We start from the raw sequence: 21,539 nt of genomic DNA, 5'->3' as shown, positions 1-21,539 counted from the left end.
CGGTGGCGCAGTGGTTAGCACTGTGACTACGGCACTGAGGACCCGGGTTCGAATCCCGGCCCTGGGTGACTGTCCGTGTGGATTTTGCATATTCTCCCCGTGTCTGCGTGGGTTTCACCCCCACAACCCAAAGATGTGCTGGTTAGGTGGATTGGCCACGCTAGATTGCCCCTTAATTGGGAAAAAAAAGTAATTGGGTACTCTAAATTTATAAAAATAAAATTTTAAAAGTCAACATCCCATATTTTTAAACAGCGACCTTGAGTCCTAGATTCTCCGACACGAGGAAACATCCGCTCCACATCCACCCCGTCAAGACTTTCACTTCAGGAAACCGAGTGTGATTCCCGCCTGGATAAAGGGGATGAGATCATCCCTCTAATGACACAGGTCATTCACTGGCCTCCTTCCCAGACTATTAGGGACTAATAGGGATCAGCTCTTAGGAATTGGGTGCATGGAGCTGGATAAAGGGGAACAAGAATTATCGAACCCAGATGGGGAAATGGAGGGAAGACCCTGATCTACCTGAATGACACAACAGACTCCATACCCTCTAACATTACTCTGTGGTTACCTGTGTTCAGCTCCCTCCTCCAGTGGTGGAGATTGAAGGCAGCTCACTGCCAGCTTGCTCTCACAGCAGCAGCCCCGGGGGAAACACGCCTGGAAAACATTCCCTACTCGCTCCCCGGCAAATGGGGTTCTCTACCCCGCCCGCGCTCACCGTTAAAGAACTTGATGATGTCCGTGAAGTCCATGTTGTTCTCCAGGATGATATCTCGATAGAGCTCCACCAACGACAGCGCAATGAAGAGTACAAAATGAGCGGACGAGGTGTACTTAGCTGCCCAAATAGTCTCCCAGACCGAAAACACGTCACCATAGACTAACTCTGCAGAGGGGAAAGAGAGCACAGGCTTCAGGAAATCAAAGTGACAAAAATACAGGTGGGGTTGAGGGGGGGGGGAGGGGGGGGGGGGGGGGGCGGATTTGAGGAGAAAAATGGGTAATTGTGTTTTCTCTTGAGGCTGTTGTTGTTGTGAGCTGTGCCTGCTGTAAAACCGCTGAAAGGGGTCGGGGGTAGTGAAATAAAAAGCATGTTTTACATGTGGGTCAAAAGGGACAGTGTCACTGATTGGCTGAGGATGGGCGATTCCATGGTTACTGAATGGCTTTGCAAGCTGTTATAAGAGGGAGCAGCAGAACAGAGGCAAAGAGCAATGGAACAGACAGTTTCAACAGACAACAAGCCGTTTGTCAAATAACTGGGGATAAATCTGACCTGTTCAGGGGCGGCACAGTGGTTAGCACTACTGCCTCACAAAGTCAGGGACCCTGCTTCGATTCCAACCTCGGGTGACTATCTGCGTGGAGTTTGCACATTCCCCCCCCGTGTCTGTGTGGGTTTCCTCCGGGTGCTCCGGTTTCCTCCCACAGTCCAAAGGTGTTAGGTTAGGTGGATTGGCCACGGTACAAAAGTGTCCAAAGATTAGGTGGGGTTACGGGGATAGGGCAGGGGATTAGGCCTATGTAGGCTGTTCTTTCAGAGGGTCGGTGCAGACTCGATGGGCCGAATGACCTGCTCCTGCACTGTACGGATTCTATGATTCTATCTCAAAGAAACCAAGAAAAAGATCTATTGGTGCTTCATTCCTGTGCGTGATGAATTGTGTTTGATAATTAAAATTACTGAAGCTACTGTATTGATTGCCTAGTTAAACGGATCGATCTCAGTGGACACACACATACAGGGGGCACACGCACTCTCTCCTTTCCAGCTGTCTTGTTGTTGAGCTGGTGGGTGTGGTCTGCCAGGAATTACACGGTCCGTACCTGGAAACAATGCCACCTCTCCCTCGCTTATTTCTAAATGTTAGAGACTGACAGTTTAATGTTATGTTGTGCTGCATTGAACACGTATTCACCAGTGGAGTTTTAACAGGAGGCAGAGCTGATGATCCCGGCCACAGGTGCCCATTCTGGGCAGTACCTTCCCAGTTCTGCAGAGGCGTGCGTGAAGGTGGGACCTCTTGCAGGAGGCTGGTCGTCACTGGCAACGGCCACCTCCCTGGCAGCAGCGGGTAAGCCAATGTAAATAGTGAAGTGTCCATTTGCCAGCTGATTGGGAACCGGCCTGGATCGTCCCACAATGAGGACCAAGCCTGGCAGGTGCTGCGAGTCAGGTGGCCAGCAGTTGGCTGGGTTTTTGGACCTGCCAGGCCTCCTCCATTCAGCCGGCACCTGTGCAGCAGAACCGATCATCGGGCAGCAGCTGGAGCCGCAGACCATCTGTGGGGGCCTCCCTCCCTCGAGTTGGCAGCTGTGGCCTATTCTGTTGTGTGGTTGGGGTTGAGATAGAGGGGGGGTTTGGGGAGCACCTCTGCTCCCAAAGTACGCTGTTCAATTCTGGAGTTTCTCAAAAGACATTTGTCTTCATTTACAACAAGTATCTCCATACTTGGACCTCTACACAAGGTTGGAGATTGTCCCCCTTCCAGATCATTCTTACCACTTCTCAGTCACATGATCCGACATCATCATTACATCAGCATCAAGTATGTTTTTGATGTTAACCCTTTATTCTACTTGGCTGGGGTTTATATTAATATAAAACCCAAATCTCTTTGGAGTGCACCTCAAGATGGAGGCGCCCTCGTGGTCCCCATCCTGCAGCAACAACATCCGCCTCAGCTGTGTCATGATATTCAAACACACACATCATGATGGACACACTAACAGGCAAATCAGAGTACACAACACCACAACCAATCACAGACAAGAACACCAACCACATAAAAAGCACGAGCACGACACCTGGAGGTCAGTAGGTCTGGGGAGAAGGAAGCATGAAAGAGCTGTTGAAACACCACAAGCAGGGAGCCCCCCACGTGCAGAGTGCAAAGACCAAGTTGTAAATAGTGAGTTTAAATAAACAAGTGTTGTACCATATGCAACTGTGTTGGCTCTTCTGTGTGTTAGAACACCCAACACCACATGGTACAGGAGTGGATCGATACCTGCCTACCAACCTGCCATTCTGGACATGGACCACACCGGCAAACCGCAGCCGATGCAAGTCACGGGGAACCTAGGCACCAACTGGAAGCTCTACAGGCAGCGATTTGACCTGTACATCCGTGCCACCGAAAAACAGAATGTCTCGGATGATTCGAAGATTGCAATGCTCCTCTTCTACGCAGGCCCCCACCCAAATGATGTCTTTAATTCACTGGTGTTCGAGGAAGGCGAAAACCAGGCCAAATATGACACGGTCATCCTCAAAATGGACCAGCACTTTCAAACTGAAGTAAACGAAACTTTCGAAAGATACATCTTTCAGCAACGCCTGCAAGGTAAGGAGGAGCTTTTTCAACCCTTTTTGACGCACCTCCGGATTCTAGCGCAGTCCTGCGGTTACGGCACCACCACAGAGTCCATGATCAGGGACCAGATTGTTTTTGGCGTTGCCTCCAGTGGCCTACGCCAGCAGCTTCTTAAAATAAAGAGCCTCACCTTAGCGTCTGCTGTGGAAGCCTGTGTCCTCCATGAAAATGCGACCTGCCGTTTTGCCCGATTCCAGGCGTCCGAGTTGGCACGGAGGGGGTCCCCAGCCGTCGAATCGGCAAGCCAGGCCGCCCACGACGTTGAACGCATCCAGGCCGTCGATTTCTTCCCGCCCCACGGCCCGGACGACAGCGGCCGCTTCCCGCGCTTTTCGCGGTCTCCCGCGCAGGTGCGCGCCAAGAATAACGGCCACAACGAGGGACGCACTGCGCAGGCGCGCCCACCGCAAGATCGCACTGCGCATGCGCAGTGGCGCAACGAACGCCGTGACGTCATGACGTGCAGCAAGTGTGGAGGTCTACACTTAAAAGGGCAATGTCCTGCAAAATACCAACAGTGCAACAGATGTGCCATGATAGGCCACTACGCAGCCCGCTGTCGTGCGGCTCAACCCATGGATCCGGCGCATCCTCGACAACCTCGCACACGAGTCAGGACCGTCCAGCCCACGCATCAAGACTTCCAGTTAAGTGATGCAGATGACCAGGATGACTTCAGAGTTGCCGTCATTGATGTCAACAAGGTCAATGCCATCAATCCAGACGATGAGTGGTGTGCCACCCTGACGGTCAACCGATCGCGCGTCGCCTTCCGTCTGGACACCGGCGCATCCGCCAACCTGATTGCTTACTCTGCAGTCCAGGCCATGAAGGTCAAACCACTCATCACACCATCCCGGCTTAAGATGGTTGACTATAACGGGAACGTTATCCCGTCCGTAGGATCTTGCCAGCTACAGGTGACTCACAAGGGGTACACGGCCACACTCCCCTTCGAAGTTGTGGGCTCATCAAAGGACTCGTTACTGGGCGCACAAGCGTGTAAGGTCCTTCACCTGGTACAGCGCATCATGTCTCTCTCTCCAGATGAGATATCCGACTTCCCGGATGCTGAGTTCCACGCGAATCTCCATTCCCTCCTCGCTCACAACCAGGAGGTTTTTGAAGGCATGGGGACATTGCCACACACGTACAAGATTCGACTCAGACCGGACGCCATCCCTGTCGTTCACGCACCTCGCAGGGTTCCTGCGCCTCTCAAAGACCGCCTCAAGGCACAACTGCAGATTCTTCAGGACCAAGGGGTCCTATCCAAGGTCACGGAGCCCACGCCATGGGTCAGCTCCATGGTCTGTGTAAAGAAGCCCTCTGGCGAGCTCCGTATATGTATAGATCCAAAAGATCTGAACAACAACATCATGCGGGAACACTATCCCATCCCAAAACGAGAAGACCTCACCAGCGAGATGGCGCGAGCCAACATATTCACTAAATTGGATGCGTCCAAAGGATTCTGGCAGATCCAACTGGACCCGGCCAGCCGAAGACTATGCACATTCAACACCCCTTTTGGCAGATTCTGCTACAACCGGATGCCATTCGGCATCATTTCGGCATCTGAAGTATTCCACCGCATTATGGAGCAGATGATGGAAGGCATCGAAGGGGTACGTGTATATGTGGACGATATCATCATTTGGTCCACCACTCCGCAGGAACACATGCATCGTCTTCGACGTGTCTTCACCCGCATACGGCAAAATGGCCTGCGTCTCAACCGTGCGAAGTGTGCTTTCGGCCAGACGGAGCTGAAATTCCTCGGGGACCACATCTCAAGGTCCGGGGTCCGTCCCGATGCAGACAAGGTTAGCGCCATCACAGCCATGCCACGACCGGCTGACAAGAAGGCTGTCTTAAGATTCCTGGGCATGGTCAACTTCCTTGGGAAGTTCATTCCCAACCTGGCTTCTCATACAACAAACATGCGCCATCTCGTAAAAAAATCGACGGAATTCAACTGGCACCAGTCGCATCAGCAGGAATGGGAGGAGCTCAAGCACAAACTGGTCACGGCACCAGTGCTGGCCTTCTTTGACGCGACTCGCCCTACAAAGATCTCAACAGACGCCAGCCAATCTGGTATTGGAGCGGTACTCCTGCAAAAAGACAGCACGTCATCATGGGCCCCGGTTGCGTATGCCTCACGAGCCATGACCCCTACCGAACAGCGCTACGCGCAAATCGAAAAAGAATGCCTGGGCTTGTTAACTGGACTGGACAAGTTCCACGACTATGTGTATGGCCTGCCACGATTCACGGTCGAAACTGACCACCGCCCCCTGGTCAACATCATTAACAAAGACCTGAACGACATGACTCCTCGCCTCCAGCGCATCTTACTCAAACTCAGGAGGTACGATTTTGAACTGATCTACACTCCGGGGAAGGAACTCATAGTGGCGGACACTCTTTCCCGAGCAGTGAGCACACCACCAGATGCGGAGGGGTTCGTGCGTCAAATTGAGGCACACGTGACTCTGACAGCAGCAAATATGCCAGCTGATGATCCTTGTCTGGCCCACATACGCGCAGAGACGGCGACTGACCCTCTGCTGCAGCGAGTGATGCGCCACATGACGGAAGGGTGGCTAAAAGGGCAGTGCCCCCAGTTTTACAATGTGCGAGATGATCTCACCAATATAGACGGGGTCCTTATGAAATCGCATAGGATCGTCATTCCACACAGTGTGCGCCAGATGATTCTTCGTCAACTACACGAAGGCCACTTGGGTGTCGAAAAATGCAGACGAAGGGCCCGGGCGGCGGTATATTGGCCGGGTATTAATGAAGACATAGCCAACATGGTGCTCAACTGCACAACCTGTCAGAGGTTTCAGCCGGCGCAACCTCCGGAAACACTTCTACCACACGAGATGGTGACGTCCCCCTGGGCGAAGGTGGGTGTTGACCTATTTCACGCGCTCGGCAGAGATTACATTGTTATTATAGACTACTTCTCAAACTACCCGGAAGTCATGCCTCTCCATGATCTGACGTCGTCCGCAGTCATTGGGGCCTGCAAGGAAACGTTTGCTCGCCATGGCATTCCAAGGACTGTCATGTCAGACAATGGACCTTGTTTTGCCAGCCGTGAATGGTCGTCCTTTGCCGCAGCATATGGTTTCACTCATGTGACATCCAGCCCTCTGCATCCACAATCGAACGGGAAGGCTGAAAAGGGTGTTCACATCGCAAAGCGGCTCCTGTGCAAGGCGGCTGATGCCGGATCGGACTTTAACCTTGCCTTGCTGGCCTATCGATCGGCCCCGTTATCCACGGGCCTCTCGCCAGCGCAGCTACTAATGGGTCGCTCCCTCAGGACGACGGTACCTTCCGTCCTGGCACCGACAACAGACCATGAGGCGGTTCTTCGGGACATGCAACTGCAGCGTGATCGCCAGAAAGGTCGGTACGACACACGAGCGACGGACCTGCCCCCCCTGTCCTCCGGAGACAAAGTACGCGTCCATCAACCGTATGGTGGCTGGTCAGCACCGGCCGAAGTCCTCCGACAAGTGGCTCCCCGCTCGTTCCTGGTTCGCATGCCGGATGGTTCCGTGCGTCGCCGCAATCGGCGCGCCCTTCGCCGACTTCCACGTTCACAGCCACACAACACGCCAGATCCTCAACAGGCTTCCGAGGATGACTTTGTGGAGCTGCCGCACATCACGCCCTTTCCATCGCCACCCATGGCCATGCCTGCACAGCAGCCGGTGGTTCTTGATCCACCCTTAAGGCGGTCAACCCGAATTCGTCGCAAACCCATTAGAATGGACTTATAATACAGTTCATATGTTTAATAAGTTGGACAATTTTACATGATAACCTGTTGTTGTTTATCGTTCCAGATGTCGTCTGACTGGACAACTGTTCAAAATTTTTTTTCTTCTTCTCTCGTTCGCATTTCTGTTATGTTATGGTACAACTGGATTCATGTGACGCACTCGACATCGCCCCATGTACATAGTTCCGTCATAGACACATGCTGCACACGACACACACACACTCTTAGATGCACTCACGTCACGATCATATTTATTACCACGTAGGCACATATCTTTGTAAAAAGGGGGGATGTCATGATATTCAAACACACACATCATGATGGACACACTAACAGGCAAATCAGAGTACACAACACCACAACCAATCACAGACAAGAACACCAACCACATAAAAAGCACGAGCACGACACCTGGAGGTCAGTAGGTCTGGGGAGAAGGAAGCATGAAAGAGCTGTTGAAACACCACAAGCAGGGAGCCCCCCACGTGCAGAGTGCAAAGACCAAGTTGTAAATAGTGAGTTTAAATAAACAAGTGTTGTACCATATGCAACTGTGTTGGCTCTTCTGTGTGTTAGAACACCCAACACCACAAGCTGCGGGCCCAATAAGAGGGGCTGCAGCCTCAGGAACCCACCCGCAGTCCTCAATTGGACGGTGGGCTCAAAGGCAGCCAATTGGGTGGCTGCTCCCTGAAGACTGAGCTGGCGGGTGGGCTGCCAGGAATTACACGGCCCGGACCAGGAAATGATGCCACCCCTCCCTCGGTTATTTTTAAAGGGGACATGGTTTGGCCCGGTACATCCCTGCTGGCCGATCCGATGTCCCTGTGGCTGCAGAAGGACCCTCAGTCCACCAAACCCCCAAAGAAAGTCTGTATTCACGGAGCTGCCCAGCAGGTCAGGAGGAACAGAGGCACAGTGATGTTAATCAGTCCCCTCTGCACGGGCAGAGTATTGAGAAAGCTGTCCTCAGGAATGGAGTTGGGCTGGTGTGGGGATAGCTATTTATTACGCAATGGATTGAGGTAGGTTGGTCGAAGGCCCGGCTCCCAACCACTGAATCCTGGATTTGAGCGCCAGCCATGTTCACACTCAAATTCGCCCCACTTTGGCTCATTGAGGTTAATGGTGATCGGCCACAGATCCACGCCATCACCAAGACCGCCTAGTTCCACATCAGTAACATTGCCCAACTCTGCCCCACCTCAGTTCATGCGCTGCTGAAACCCTCCTCTATGCCTTTCTTCCTTCTGGACTGGGCTAATCCAACATACTCCCACATTCTACCCTCTGTAACGTTGAAGCTGTCCAAATCTCTGCTGCCTGGGGCTGCTATATTATACCCGCCCCCGTGATGAGTTTGGAAACAGGGTGGGAAATCGGGCGGATGATGATGGCTGAGGACCCGGCTACCTCCACCCCAGTGGCGGGAAGGCCCATGAGTGGCCCTCTGAGCCAGCCACCAATTCAGACCGTTAAGTGGGCAACTACTGCCTGCCGGGCATGTCGCCGTAAGCAAACACCATAAGCAAACCTGTGCGAGTTGCTTGCGGACTCTCGGTGGTGGGTCCCGGGTTCAATCAGCTCCTGATCGATGGATCAGCAAAGGGAAGGGGGAGGAGGCGGAGACCCCCCCACCCACACCTCCGACCCTTTCCCGAGACCCCCACCCCTGCGAAAGCTGTCCCACCAGCTGGTGTGAGTCGCTCTGCGATTCTGAGTGTCTGCTGGATGTATTTCCCACAGCCACTGCTGTTTTGAGGCCCAGACCATCTCCACTTCGCACTAGGTGGTGACTCAAGGTGGAAAATGTTCTGAGGAGGAATGCAGCAGGAAGCAAAAAGAAAGTATGGCCCAGTACCACTCACTCACACTTACCTCGCTTGAAGTCGAGCAGAAACCAGCGATAGCAGAAATAGAAGTGGGTGTAGTCCCCATTCTGGTGCATTAACTCAAATAACTCCGAATCTAGGATCTGGAACACAGGCACAAACACATCATATTAGGGACGTGCCAGCCATTTTGCAAGAAGCAGTTCAACCTCTGAAAGGCAATTTTGCCTTTATTTTAGCAAAAACAGTGACTCATGAAAAGGATTCGGCCATAGAGTGTGATTGGGGGACAATGGAACCAGGGAAATTCCATTAGCTGCCATCACCTGATTCAATCCAGACGTCTGATTACCCAGTACAACAGCGCAAAGGACACTCGTGCAAATAAACTCTGACGATTGGCTTCCAGTTGCGGCTATGCCGCGGTAGGTCGCACGTTCGGCAGCTCCCGCCAGGAACGGACGTTTGGGCTCTTTAGAGGGGCCCCAACGGCAATTGTTCGATGGCTCCCAGTGTGGGAAGGTGACAGCAAGGTCCCCCCGTCAGTATATGGATTGGACCAGGAGTGGAGCAGAAAGTGCGAGGGAGGAGAAGCAAGATGGCGGCGGGTGGAGGCCAAGCAGCGTGGGCGCAGTGGTCGCAGGAGTTCCTTAAACGCTGCTTTGCGGAGCGGAGGACAGAAATGCTGGCGCCAATGAAGGCGTCGATTGAGAAGCTTGTGGAGACCCAGAAGGCCCAAGGGGCGGCGATCCGGGAGGTGCGGCAAAAAGCCTCGGAGAACGAGGATGAGACCTTGGGCCTGGCAGTGAAGGTGGAGGCGCACGAGGCACTGCACAAGAGGTGGCAGGAAACATTTGATGACCTGGAGAATAGGTCGAGGAGGAAAAATCTTCGGATTCTGGGTCTCCCTGAAGGAGTGGAGGGGCTCGATGCCAGGGCATATATGAGCACGATGCTCAATTCGCAGATGGGCGCGGGAGCTTTCGCGAGGCCCCTGGAGCTGGATGGGGCTCATCGGGTCCTGGCAAGGAGACCCAAGGCAAACGACCCGCCAAGGGCTGTAGTGGTGAGGTTCCACCGCGTTATGGACAGAGAGTGCGTCCTGGGATGGGCCAAAAAAGAACGGAGCAGCAGGTTGGAGAACACGGAGATCCAAATCTACCAGGACTGGAGCACGGAGGTGGCTAAGAAGAGGGCTGGTTTTAACCGGGCTAAGGCGGTGCTCCATCGGAAGGGGATGAAGTTCGGGATGCTGCAGCCAGCGTGATTGTGGGTCACGTTCCAGGATCGGCCCACTATTTTGAGACGCCTGATGAGGCATGGAATTTTATCCAGTCTGAAAAGTTGGACTCAAACTGAGGGTTTGTCGTGGGGGGGTGTTTACTGCGTTTTGGGGAATGTTCTTTTTGTTTTGGTGCTGGGTGGGGATGGGTGAATGGATTTGATGTGGGGGCTGTGGGAGAGTGTGGGCGTCGGTGTTGGAGGGGCAGGGCCCCACGGAGGAAGAGGGGGGGGCATGAGGCCCGGGGATGGGGAGTTGGGGTAAGGCCACAAAAAAGCAGCTGCGCCAGAGGGGGCGGGGCCGGCTCAGGAAAGTGCGGGCTTTTTCCCGTGTTGGGGAAGGATAGGGGCGGGGCCGGGGGGAAGGGCGATGCTGGAGAGGAGCGCACACTGATTGCCAAGGGGTCAGGGGATTCTCACACTGGGGGGTTGATGGAATGGCGGGGTCAGCAGGAGTCAGCTGACTTACGGGAGTGTTATGGGGGGAGCAAAATGGCTAGATGAGGATCTAGCGGGGGGAGAGGGGGGAACTGGGTTGCTGCTGCATTGGCCAAAGGGGAGCTGGAAGTAGGAGAGGTAGTCGGGGCGGGGGTCCGCCGCCAGGGGGACGCGGGCACATGGCTGGCCTAGAAAAGGAGATGGCTAGTCAGCAGGGGGGGGGGGGGCAAGTAGCCCCCCAATCCGGCTGATAACTTGGAATGTGAGGGGCCTGAACGGGCCGGTCAAGAGGGCCCGGGTGTTCTCGCACTTAAAGGGACTGAAGGCAGACGTGGTTATGCTCCAGGAGACACATCTGAAGGTGGCAGATCAGGTTAGGCTGAGAAAGGGATGGGTAGGGCAGGTCTTTCATTCAGAGCTGGATGCAAAGAACAGAGGGGTTGCAATACTGGTGGGGAAGTGGGTGTCGTTCGAGGCACTGAATATTGTAGTGGATAATGGAGGTCGATATGTGATGGTGAGCGGTAGGTTCCAGGGGGTGCAGGTGGTACTGGTGAACGTATATGCCCAGAATTGGAATGATGCCGGATTTATGAAATGCATGCTGGGTCGGATTCTGGATCTGGAGGTAGGAAGCTTGATAATGGGGGGGGGGGGGGGAAACTTCAACACGGTGCTGGACCCAGCACTGGACCGTTCTAGGTCCAGGACGGGTAAGAGGCCGGCTGCGGCCAAGGTGCTCAGGGGCTTTATGGACCAGATGGGGGGAATGGATCCATGGAAGTTTGCCAGGCCGCTGGCCAGGGAATTTTCCTTCTTTTCCCACGTCCATAGAGCCTACTCCCAGATAGATAGAACATAGAACGATACAGCGCAGTACAGGCCCTTCGGCCCACGATGTTGCACCGAAACAAAAGCCATCTAACCTACACTATGCCATTATCATCCATATGTTTATCCAATAAACTTTTAAATGCCCTCAATGTTGGCGAGTTCACTACTGTTGCAGGTAGGGCATTCCACGGCCTCACCACTCTTTGCGTAAAGAACCTACCTCTGACCTCTGTCCTATATCTATTACCCCTCAGTTTAAAGTTATGTCCCCTCGTGCCAGCCATTTCCATCCGCGGGAGAAGGCTCTCACTGTCCACCCTATCTAACCCCCTGATCATTTTGTATGCCTCTATTAAGTCTCCTCTTAACCTTCTTCTCTCCAACGAAAACAACCTCAAGTCCATCAGCCTTTCCTCATAAGATTTTCCCTCCATACCAGGCAACATCCTGGTAAATCTCCTCTGCACCCGCTCCAAAGCCTCCACGTCCTTCCTATAATGCGGTGACCAGAACTGTACGCAATACTCCAAATGCGGCCGTACCAGAGTTTTGTACAGCTGCAACATGACCTCCCGACTCCGGAACTCAATCCTTCTACCAATAAAGGCCAACACTCCATAGGCCTTCTTCACAACCCTATCAACCTGGGTGGCAACTTTCAGGGATCTATGTACATGGACACCTAGATCCCTCTGCTCATCCACACTTTCAAGAACTTTACCATTAGCCAAATATTCCGCATTCCTGTTATTCCTTCCAAAGTGAATCACCTCACACTTCTCTACATTAAACTCCATTTGCCACCTCTCAGCCCAGCTCTGCAGCTTATCTATATCCCTCTGTAACCTGCAACATCCTTCCACACTGTCGACAACACCACCGACTTTAGTGTTGTCTGCAAATTTACTCACCCGCCCTTCTGCGCCTTCCTCTAGGTCATTGATAAAAATGACAAACAGCAACGGCCCCAGAACAGATCCTTGTGGTACGCCACTTGTAACTGAACTCCATTCTGAACATTTCCCATCAACCACCACCCTCTGTCTTCTTTCAGCTAACCAATTCCTGATCCACATCTCTAAATCACCCTCAATCCCCAGCCTCCGTATTTTCTGCAATAGCCTACCGTGGGGAACCTTATCAAACGCTTTACTGAAATCCATATACACATCAACTGCTCTACCCTCGTCTACCTGTTCAGTCACCTTCTCAAAGAACTCGATAAGGTTTGTGAGGCATGACCTACCCTTCACAAAGCCATGCTGACTATCCCTGATCATATTATTCCTATCTAGATGATTATAAATCTTGTCTCTTAGAATCCCCTCCAAGACTTTACCCACTACAGACGTGAGGCTCACCGGTCTATAGTTGCCGGGGTTGTCTCTGCTCCCCTTTTTGAACAAAGGGACCACATTTGCTATCCTCCAGTCCTCTGGCACTATTCCTGTAGCCAATGATGACATAAAAATCAAAGCCAAAGGTCCAGCAATCTCTTCCCTGGCCTCCCAGAGAATCCTAGGATAAATCCCATCAGGCCCCGGGGACTTATCTATTTTCAGCCTGTCCAGAATTGCCAACACCTTTTCCCTACGTATCTCAATGCCATCTATTCTAATAGCCTGGGTCTTAGCATTCTCCTCCACAACATTATCTTTTTCCTGAGTGAATCCTGATGAAAAATATTCATTTAGTATCTCGCCTATCTCTTCAGACTCCACACACAACTTCCCATCCCTGTCCTTGACTGGTCCTACTCTTTCCCTAGTCATTCACTTATTCCTGACATACCTACAGAAAGCTTTTGGGTTTTCCTTGATCCTACCTGCCAAATACTTCTCATGTCCCCTCCTTGCTCGTCTTAGCTCTCTCTTTAGATCCTTCCTCGCTACCTTGTAACTATCCATCGCCCCAACTGAAACTTCACACCTCATCTTCACATAGGCCTCCTTCTTCCTCTTAACAAGAGATTCCACTTCTTTGGTAAACCACGGTTCCCTCGCTCTACGCCTTCCTCCCTGCTAGACCGGTACATACTTATCAAGAACACGCAGTAGCTGATACTTGAAAAAGCTCCACTTATCCAGTGTGCCCAACACTTGCAGCCTACTTCTCCACCCTACCCCCCCCCAAGTCACGTCTAATGGCATCATAATTGCCCTTCCCCCAGCTATAACTCTTGCCCTGCGGTGTATACTTATCCCTTTCCATCATTAACGTAAACGTCACCGAATTGTGGTCACTGTCCCCAAAGTGCTCTCCTACCTCCAAATCCAACACCTGGCCTGGTTCATTACCAAAAACCAAATCCAACGTGGCCTCGTCTCTTGTTGGCCTGTCAACATATTGTGTCAGGAAACCCTCCTGCACACACTGTACAAAAAACGACCCATCTAATGTACTCGAACTATATCTCTTCCAGTCAATATTTGGAAAGTTTAAAGTCTCCCATAATAACTACCCTGTTACTTTCGCTCTTCTCCAGGATCCTCCTCGCCATCCTTTCCTCTACATCCCCAGAACTATTTGGAGGCCTATAGAAAACTCCCAACAGGGTGACCTCTCCTTTCCTGTTTCTAACCTCAGCCCATACTACCTCGGAAGATGAGTCCCCATCTAGCATCCTCTCCGCCACCGTAATACTGCTCTTGACTAGCAGCGCCACACCTCCCCCTCTTTTGCCTCCTTCTCTGAGCTTACTAAAACACCTAAACCCTGGAACCTGCAACATCCATTCCTGTCCCTGCTCTATCCATGTCTCCGAAATGGCCACAACATCGAAGTCCCAGGTACCAACCCATGCTGCCAGTTCCCCTACCTTATTTCGTATACTCCTGGCATTGAAGTAGACACACTTCAAACCACCTACCTGAACACTGGCCCCCTCCTGCGACGTCAAATCTGTGCTCCTGACCTCTATACTCTCATTCTCCCTTACCCTAAAACTACATCCAGGTTCCCATGCCCCTGCTGCATTAGTTTAAACCCCCCCAAAGAGCACTAACAAATCTCCCCCCCAGGATATTTGTGCCCCTCAGGTTCAGATGTAGACCATCCTGTCTGTAGAGGTCCCACCTTCCCCAGAAAGAGCCCCAGTTATCCAGAAATCTGAATCCTTCCCGCCTGCACCATCCCTGTAGCCACGTGTTTAATTGCTCTCTCTCCCTATTCCTCATCTCACTATCACTTGGCACGGGCAACAACCCAGAGATAACAACTCTGTTTGTTCTAGTTCTGAGCTTCCATCCTAGCTCCCTGAAAGCCTGCCTGACATTCTTGTCCCCTTTCCTACCTATGTCGTTAGTGCCAATGTGGACCACGACTTGGGGCTGCTCCCCCTCCCCTTAAGGACCCGGAAAACACGATCCGGAAAACACGATCCGAGACATCACGTACCCTTGCACCAGGGAGGCAACATACCAAACGTGAGTCTCTCACGCTCCCACAAAATCTCCTATCTGTGCCCCTGACTATTGAGTCCCCAATTACTAGTGCTCTGCTCCTCTCCCCCCTTCCCTTCTGAGCAACAGGGACAGACTCCGTGCCAGAGGCCCGTACCCTATGGCTTACCCCTGGTAAGTCCCCCCCCCACAAGTATCCAAATAGATGTTTTCATTTTGAGTAGGGCGCTAATCCCGAAAGCGGAGGGAACGGAATATTCGGCCATAGCCACAACGGACCACGCCCCGCATTGGGCGGAGCTGGAGTTGGGGGAGGAGAGGGACCAGCGCCCGCTGTGGCGCCTCGATGTGGGACTGTTGGCGGATGAGGGGGTGTGCGGGCGGGTGCGGGGGTGTATTGAAAGATACTTGGAGGCCAACGACAACGGGGAGGTGCAGGTGGGGGTAGTCTGGGAGGCGCTGAAGGCAGTGGTCAGGGGAGAGCTAATCTCCATTACGGCCCACAGAGAAGAGAGAGAGGAGGGAGAGGGAGAGGTTGGTGGGGGAGATTTTAAGGGTGGACAGGAGGTATGCAGAGGCCCCCGAGGAGCGGCTACTTAGGGAGCGACGGAACCTCCAGACGGAATTCGACCTGATGACCACGGGGGAAGCAGAGGCACAGTGGAGGAAAGCACAAGGCGTATGAGTATGGGGAGAAGGTGAGTCGGATGCTGGCACATCAGCTTCGTAAGAGGGAGGCAGCGAGAGAGATTGGTGGAGTTATGGATAGAGGGGGGAATACGGTGCGGAGTGTGGTGAGAATAAACAAGGTATTTAGGGACTTCTATGGGGATCTGTACAGGTCTGAGCCCCCGGTGGGGGAGGAGGGGATGCGACGATTTTTGGATCAGCTGAGGTTCCCGAGGGTGGAGGAGGAGCAAGTGCTGGTTTGCGGGTGCTGATTGGGCTGGAGGAGCTGGTTAAAGGATTGGGGCGCATGCAGGCGAGGAAGGCCCCGGAGCCGGATGGGTTCCCGGTTGCATTTTACAGGAAATACGTGGACCTGCTGGGCCCGTTGCTAGTGAGGACTTTTAATAAGGCGAGGGAGGGGGGGGGACCTTGCCCCGACAATGTCCAGGGCGCTGATTTATTTGATTTTGAAGCGGGACAAGGACCCATTGCAATGTGGGTCATATAGACCGATCTCGCTCCTCAATGTTGATGCTAAGTTGCTGGCAAAGGTGCTGGCTACGAGAATTGAGGACTGTGTCCCGGGGGTGATTCATGAGGACCAGACGGGATTTGTGAAGGGTAGGCAGCTAAATACTAATGTGCGGAGGCTCCTCAATGTGATTATGATGCCCTCGGTGGAGGGGGAAGCGGAGGTAGTGGCAGCTATGGACGCGGAGAAGGCCTTTGATCGGGTGGAGTGGGAGTATCTTTGGGAAGTGTTGCAGAGGTTTGGGTTCGGGGAGGGGTTCATCAGTTGGGTCAGGCTGCTATATAGAGCCCCTGTGGCAAGTGTGGCTACAAACTGGCGGAGGTCGGAGTACTTTCGGCTGTACCGGGGGACGAGGCAGGGATGTCCCTTATCCCCCTTGTTGTTTGCACTGGCAATTGAGCTGCTGGCCATGGCACTGAGGGAGTGAAGGAAATGGAGGAGATTGGTTCGGGGGGGAGAGGAACACCGGGTGTCGTTGTATGCCGATGACCTGTTGTTGTATGTTGCGGATCCAGTGGAGGGGATGGCGGAGGTCATGCGAATCCTCAGGGAGTTTGGGGACTTTTCGGGGTATAAACTCAATGTAGAGAAGAGTGAGCTCTTTGTGGTGCATTCAGGGGACCAGGGAAGGGGGATAGACGAGCTACCGCTGAAGAGGGCGGAAAGGAGCTTTCGGTACCTAGGGATCCAAGTAGCTAGGAGTTGGGGGGCCCTGCACAAGCTCAATTTGACGCGGTTGGTGGAGCAGATGGAGGAGGATTTTAAAAGATGGGATATGCTGCCACTCTCACTGGCGGGTAGGGTGCAGTCGATCAAGATGACAGTCCTTCTGAGGTTTCTCTTTGTGTTCCAGTGCCTTCCCATTTTGATCCCCAAGGCCTTTTTCAAACGGGTGAGCAGGAGCATCACGGGATTTGTGTGGGCGAATAAGACCCTGAGGGTGAAGAGGGTGTTTCTGGAGCGTAGCAGGGACAGGGCGGGGGGCTGGCTCTGCCTAATCTATGTGGCTATTATTGGGCAGCCAATGTGGCGATGATCTGGAAGTGGGTAATGGAGGGAGAGGGGGCGGCGTGGAAGAGGCTAGAGATGGCGTCCTGTGTGGGCATGAGCATGAGGGCGCTGGTGACGGCACCGCTGCCCGCTCTCGCCGACAAGGTACACCACGAGTCCGGTGGTGGCGGCGACGCTGAAGATCTGGGGGCAGTGGAGGTGACACAGGGGCAAGGTGGGAGCCTCGGTTTGGTCCCCGATTCGGGAGAATCATTGGTTCGTCCCGGGAAGGATGGATGGGGGGTTTCGGAGCTGGCATCGGGCAGGGATTAGAAGAATGGGGGACCTGTTCATCGATGGGACGTTTGCGAGCCTAGGGGTGCTGGAGGAGAAGTTTGGGTTACCCTCGGGAAATGTGTTCAGGTATATGCAAGTGAGGCGGCAGGTGAGGGAACGTAGGATTCCGGCACGTAGGATTCAGGACAGGGTGATTTCGGGTGTATGGGTTGGAGAAGGCAAGGTTTCGGCGATTTACTAGGAGCTGCAGGAAGAGGAGGAGGCCTCGGTGGAAGAGTTAAAGGGCAAGTGGGAGGAGGAGCTTGGGGAGGAGAGAGATGAGGGTCTGTGGGCTGATGCCCTGAGTAGGGTTAATTCTTCCTCCACTTGCGCCAGGCTCAGCCTAATACAGTTTAGAATCATAGAATCATAGAATTTACAGTGCAGAAGGAGGCCATTCAGCCCATCGAGTCTGCACCGGCTCTTGGAAAGAGCACCCTACCGAGGCCCACACCACCCTATCCCCATAACCCAGTAACCCCACTCAACCAACCCTAAGGCCAATTTTGGACACTAAGGGCAATTTAGCATGGCCAATCCACCTAACCTGCACGTCTTTGGACTGTGGGAGGAAACCGGAGCACCCGGAGGAAACCCACGCACACACGGGGAGAACGTGCAGACTCCGCACAGACAGTGACCCAAGCCGGGAATCAAACCTGGGACCCTGGAGCTGTGAAGCAATTATGCTAACCACTATGCTACCGTGCTGCCCCCAGTTACTCACTATTAAAGTTACTCACAGAGCGCATATGACAGGGGCGAGGTTGAGTAGGTTCTTTGGGGTGGAGGACAGATGTGGGAGGTGCTCGGGGAGCCCAGCAAATCACACCCATATGTTCTGGTCGTGCCCGGCGCTGGATGGGTTTTGGAGGGGTTTTGCGAGGACTATGTCCAAGGTGGTGAACGCCCGGGTCAAGCTGAGCTGGGGATTGGCATTATTTGGGGTATCGGACGAGCTGGGAGTGTAGGAGGCGAAAGAGGCCGGTATTCTGGCCTTTGCGTCACTGGTAGCCCGGCGGAGGATTTTGCTATTATGGAAAGATGCGAAGCCCCCTAGTGCGGAAGCTTGGATCAATGACATGGCAGGGTTCATCAAGCTGGACAGGATAAAGTTTGCCTTGCGAGGGTCTGGGCAAGCATTTTTCAGGCGGTGGCAACTGTTCCTAGACTATCTCACGGAACGTTAGGAGGAGGTCAGCTGCTGGGGGGGGGGGGGGGGAGGAGAGGAGAGGGGTGGGGGGGGCGGTGGAGGGAGGGGGGGTTCTTTTGGGGTGGCGTTTGGGTTAAGGTGGGGGGTTTCCCTATTTGTGTTTTCTACTGTTATATGGGGGGGTTATTGTATTTGGGGGAAATCCAATGTATAATTTCTGCTTGTTGTGTTTTTGTTTCTTTTTCTTGTTGAAGGGGGGGGTTTGTTGAAAATCTGTTGAAAAATTTGAATAAATATATTTTCAAAAAATAAACTCTGACGATTAAGGGCGGCACAGTGGTTAGCACTGCTGCCTCACAGTGCCAGCGACCCGGGGCAGCACAGGGGTTAGCACTGCTGCCTCACAGTGCCAGCGACCCGGGGCAGCACGGGGGTTAGCACTGCTGCCTCACAGTGCCAGCGACCCGGGGCAGCACAGGGGTTAGCACTGCTGCCTCACAGTGGCAGGAGCCTGCATTCAATTCCAGCCTTGATGACAGTGTGGAGTTTGTACGTTCTCCCAATTTCTCCGTGGGTTTCCTCCGGGTGCTCCGAGTTTCCTCCCACAGTCCAAAGATGTGCAGTTTAGGTGGATTGGCCATGCTAAAATTGCCCCTTAGTGTCCAGGGATGTACAGGTTAGATGGGGGTTATGATGTTAGGGCGGGAGAGTGCGGTTGGGTGCTCTTTCAAAGGGTCGGTGCAGACTCGATGGGCCGATTGGCCTCCTTCTGCACTGTAGGGATTCTATGATAATACTGGAAATTGTCAGTCAAACCTTCATTAACTTTGGAGACAGGATGATGTTTTGTTTAAAGTAAACAAGGTTTGACATTGAAGACATTTGCTCAGTGATGAAAACCACAAGATTCCAAGGATTTTGAACAAACAAAAATAAATATTGCTCCATAAGGCCAGAAAGATAACACTATATAGAAAATCTATCTTAGACTCTCATATTCAATGTTAATCTGAGGCGCTTGTGAATAACAATCCAACTGTGGTTGAATGCACCACGCTGCATAATAAATGGCAGATGCGACAAGACAGAGTCCATGGATTTCTCAAGAACCCATCCAGAGGTCAGTAACACTGAGTCCACCAATCTCACTGAAACTCTGTCTCGCACAGGAAGGGCATCAATTTTCACCTTCAAAAATCTCGCCTAGCGTTTCAATCTCGTCTCCCGAGACTCTGCTCCCCTGGATTCCCAAGTCCACACTCAAAGCACCAAATTACAGGCACAACCTCAGATCTTCGGCTGCACCGAGCACAAAACCACTGCTGTGATGGGGCACCGTTCCCCAGCGGCCCCCGCTTTACAGAAAGTCAGCTCCCTGAAGCCCTTTCTCTAATTTGGAGCCTGTTTCTCTTCTCCATTCTTTTTCCTGAACTTACCTGGGATGGGTTTCTGTCCCCGTCTCTATCCCTTACCTGGGAGTTCCTTTCGAGACCTCTCCCTGTCCCCTCTCCACTTTTTGGGACCTCTCCGTTTCCCCAGCCTGGGACACTCGTCTTTCATTGCGCTCTGCTCTCGGTCATCTGATGCGGGTCCTCCTGTCCTTTTTCCTTTGTCTCTCCCTTTACACGCAGGCAGGCTAGGCCTGCCCTAGGCCCCAAGAAAGTTAAGATGCAGATCTGTCAAATTGCGCGCGTGTGTGCTGCTTCTGATCTGTGCTTGTGCAGGGAGTCCGAGGACTGTCGGGACATGGGGCGGGATTCTCGCGTTTTACGACGGAGTGACTATGCCGCTCCCAGTACTAATTCTGGCCCCTACAGGGGGCCAGCACGGCGCTGGAGCGGTTCGCACCGCTCCAGCTGCCAATCCCGGCGCGAACTGTGCACCGCAGGATCCGCGCATGTGCAGTTGCGCAGGCACCGAGGACATGTGCAGTTGCGCAGGCGGCAACGAGGACATGCGCAGTGGCGCCGGCGCCAACACGTGCATGCGCAGTGGCCTCCTTCAAAGGCCCCGACGCAACATGCCGCAGGACTGCAGGGGCCGGCACGTACAAAAGGAGGCCCCCAGCCACAGAGGCCGGCCCGCCGATCGGTGGGCCCCGATCGCGGGCCAGGCCACATCGGAGGCCCCCCTGGGGTCGGGCCCCCGCTCCCCCCCTACAGGCAACCACCCGACCCTACCGCGCCAAGGTCCCGCTGGCCCAGAGCAAGTTAGAACGGCGCAGGTGGGACCCGGCTCTTTTCTTACGCCCGCTCGGCCCATTCGGGCCGGAGAATCCCAGGGCTGGGAGAATCCCGCCCAATGAGTCCCTGACCTCTGTGCTCGACACTAGGGTAAGTTTTGGGTTTCAGAACATTATAAATAGTTACAGTCTGCCCTATATGTTGAGAGAGAGAGAGAGAGGACGTGTGCACAGTAAGATCCCACAAACAGCAGCAATTTGCACAAAGAATTGATTTGTTTTTGTGTGGTGTTGGTAGAGGGATGAATGTTCTCCAAAATACTGGGATTATCTTCCTCTCTTTTAAAGACAGTGCTATGAAAAGTTGACATGTCTCCATTTAATGCCCCACCTGACGTATGGCACCCACGATAATGAGGCACCATCTCAATTTTGCACTAAAGCATCACTCGAGATTATGTCCTCAATTTCTGGAACATATGAATATGGGAAATAGGAGTAGCCCATTTGGCCCGTCGAGCCTCTGCTCTGCCATTCAACTTGATCATGGCTGATCTTCCCCCTCAACTCCGTCTTTATGCACTATTCCCATATCTCTTGCTATTGAGGGGCTGGTTTAGTACAGTGGGCTAAATAGCTGGCTTGTAATGCAGAACAACGCTGGCAGCACGGTTCAATTCCCGTACTGGCCTTCCTGAAC

General features: G+C 53.2%; 1 protein-coding gene across 2 annotated transcripts in view; it reads right to left on the bottom strand.

The window, feature by feature from the left end:
* Nucleotides 1-21,539, bottom strand: part of sgsm1a (small G protein signaling modulator 1a) — a 303,238-nt gene that overhangs the window by 11,711 nt on the left and 269,988 nt on the right. For both annotated transcript variants that reach the window (XM_072477396.1, XM_072477309.1), the window contains exons 23-24: nt 9,070-9,166; nt 728-895 (exon numbers count right to left, since the gene is read on the bottom strand). In XM_072477396.1, the coding sequence (XP_072333497.1) occupies nt 728-895; nt 9,070-9,166 (265 nt within the window). The remainder of the gene's footprint in view (nt 1-727; nt 896-9,069; nt 9,167-21,539) is intronic.

This window comes from Scyliorhinus torazame, chromosome 1 (genome assembly GCF_047496885.1).
Source record: "Scyliorhinus torazame isolate Kashiwa2021f chromosome 1, sScyTor2.1, whole genome shotgun sequence".
NCBI classification, from domain to species: Eukaryota; Metazoa; Chordata; class Chondrichthyes; order Carcharhiniformes; family Scyliorhinidae; genus Scyliorhinus; species Scyliorhinus torazame.
This window is presented reverse-complemented; position numbering and strand designations above follow the sequence as displayed.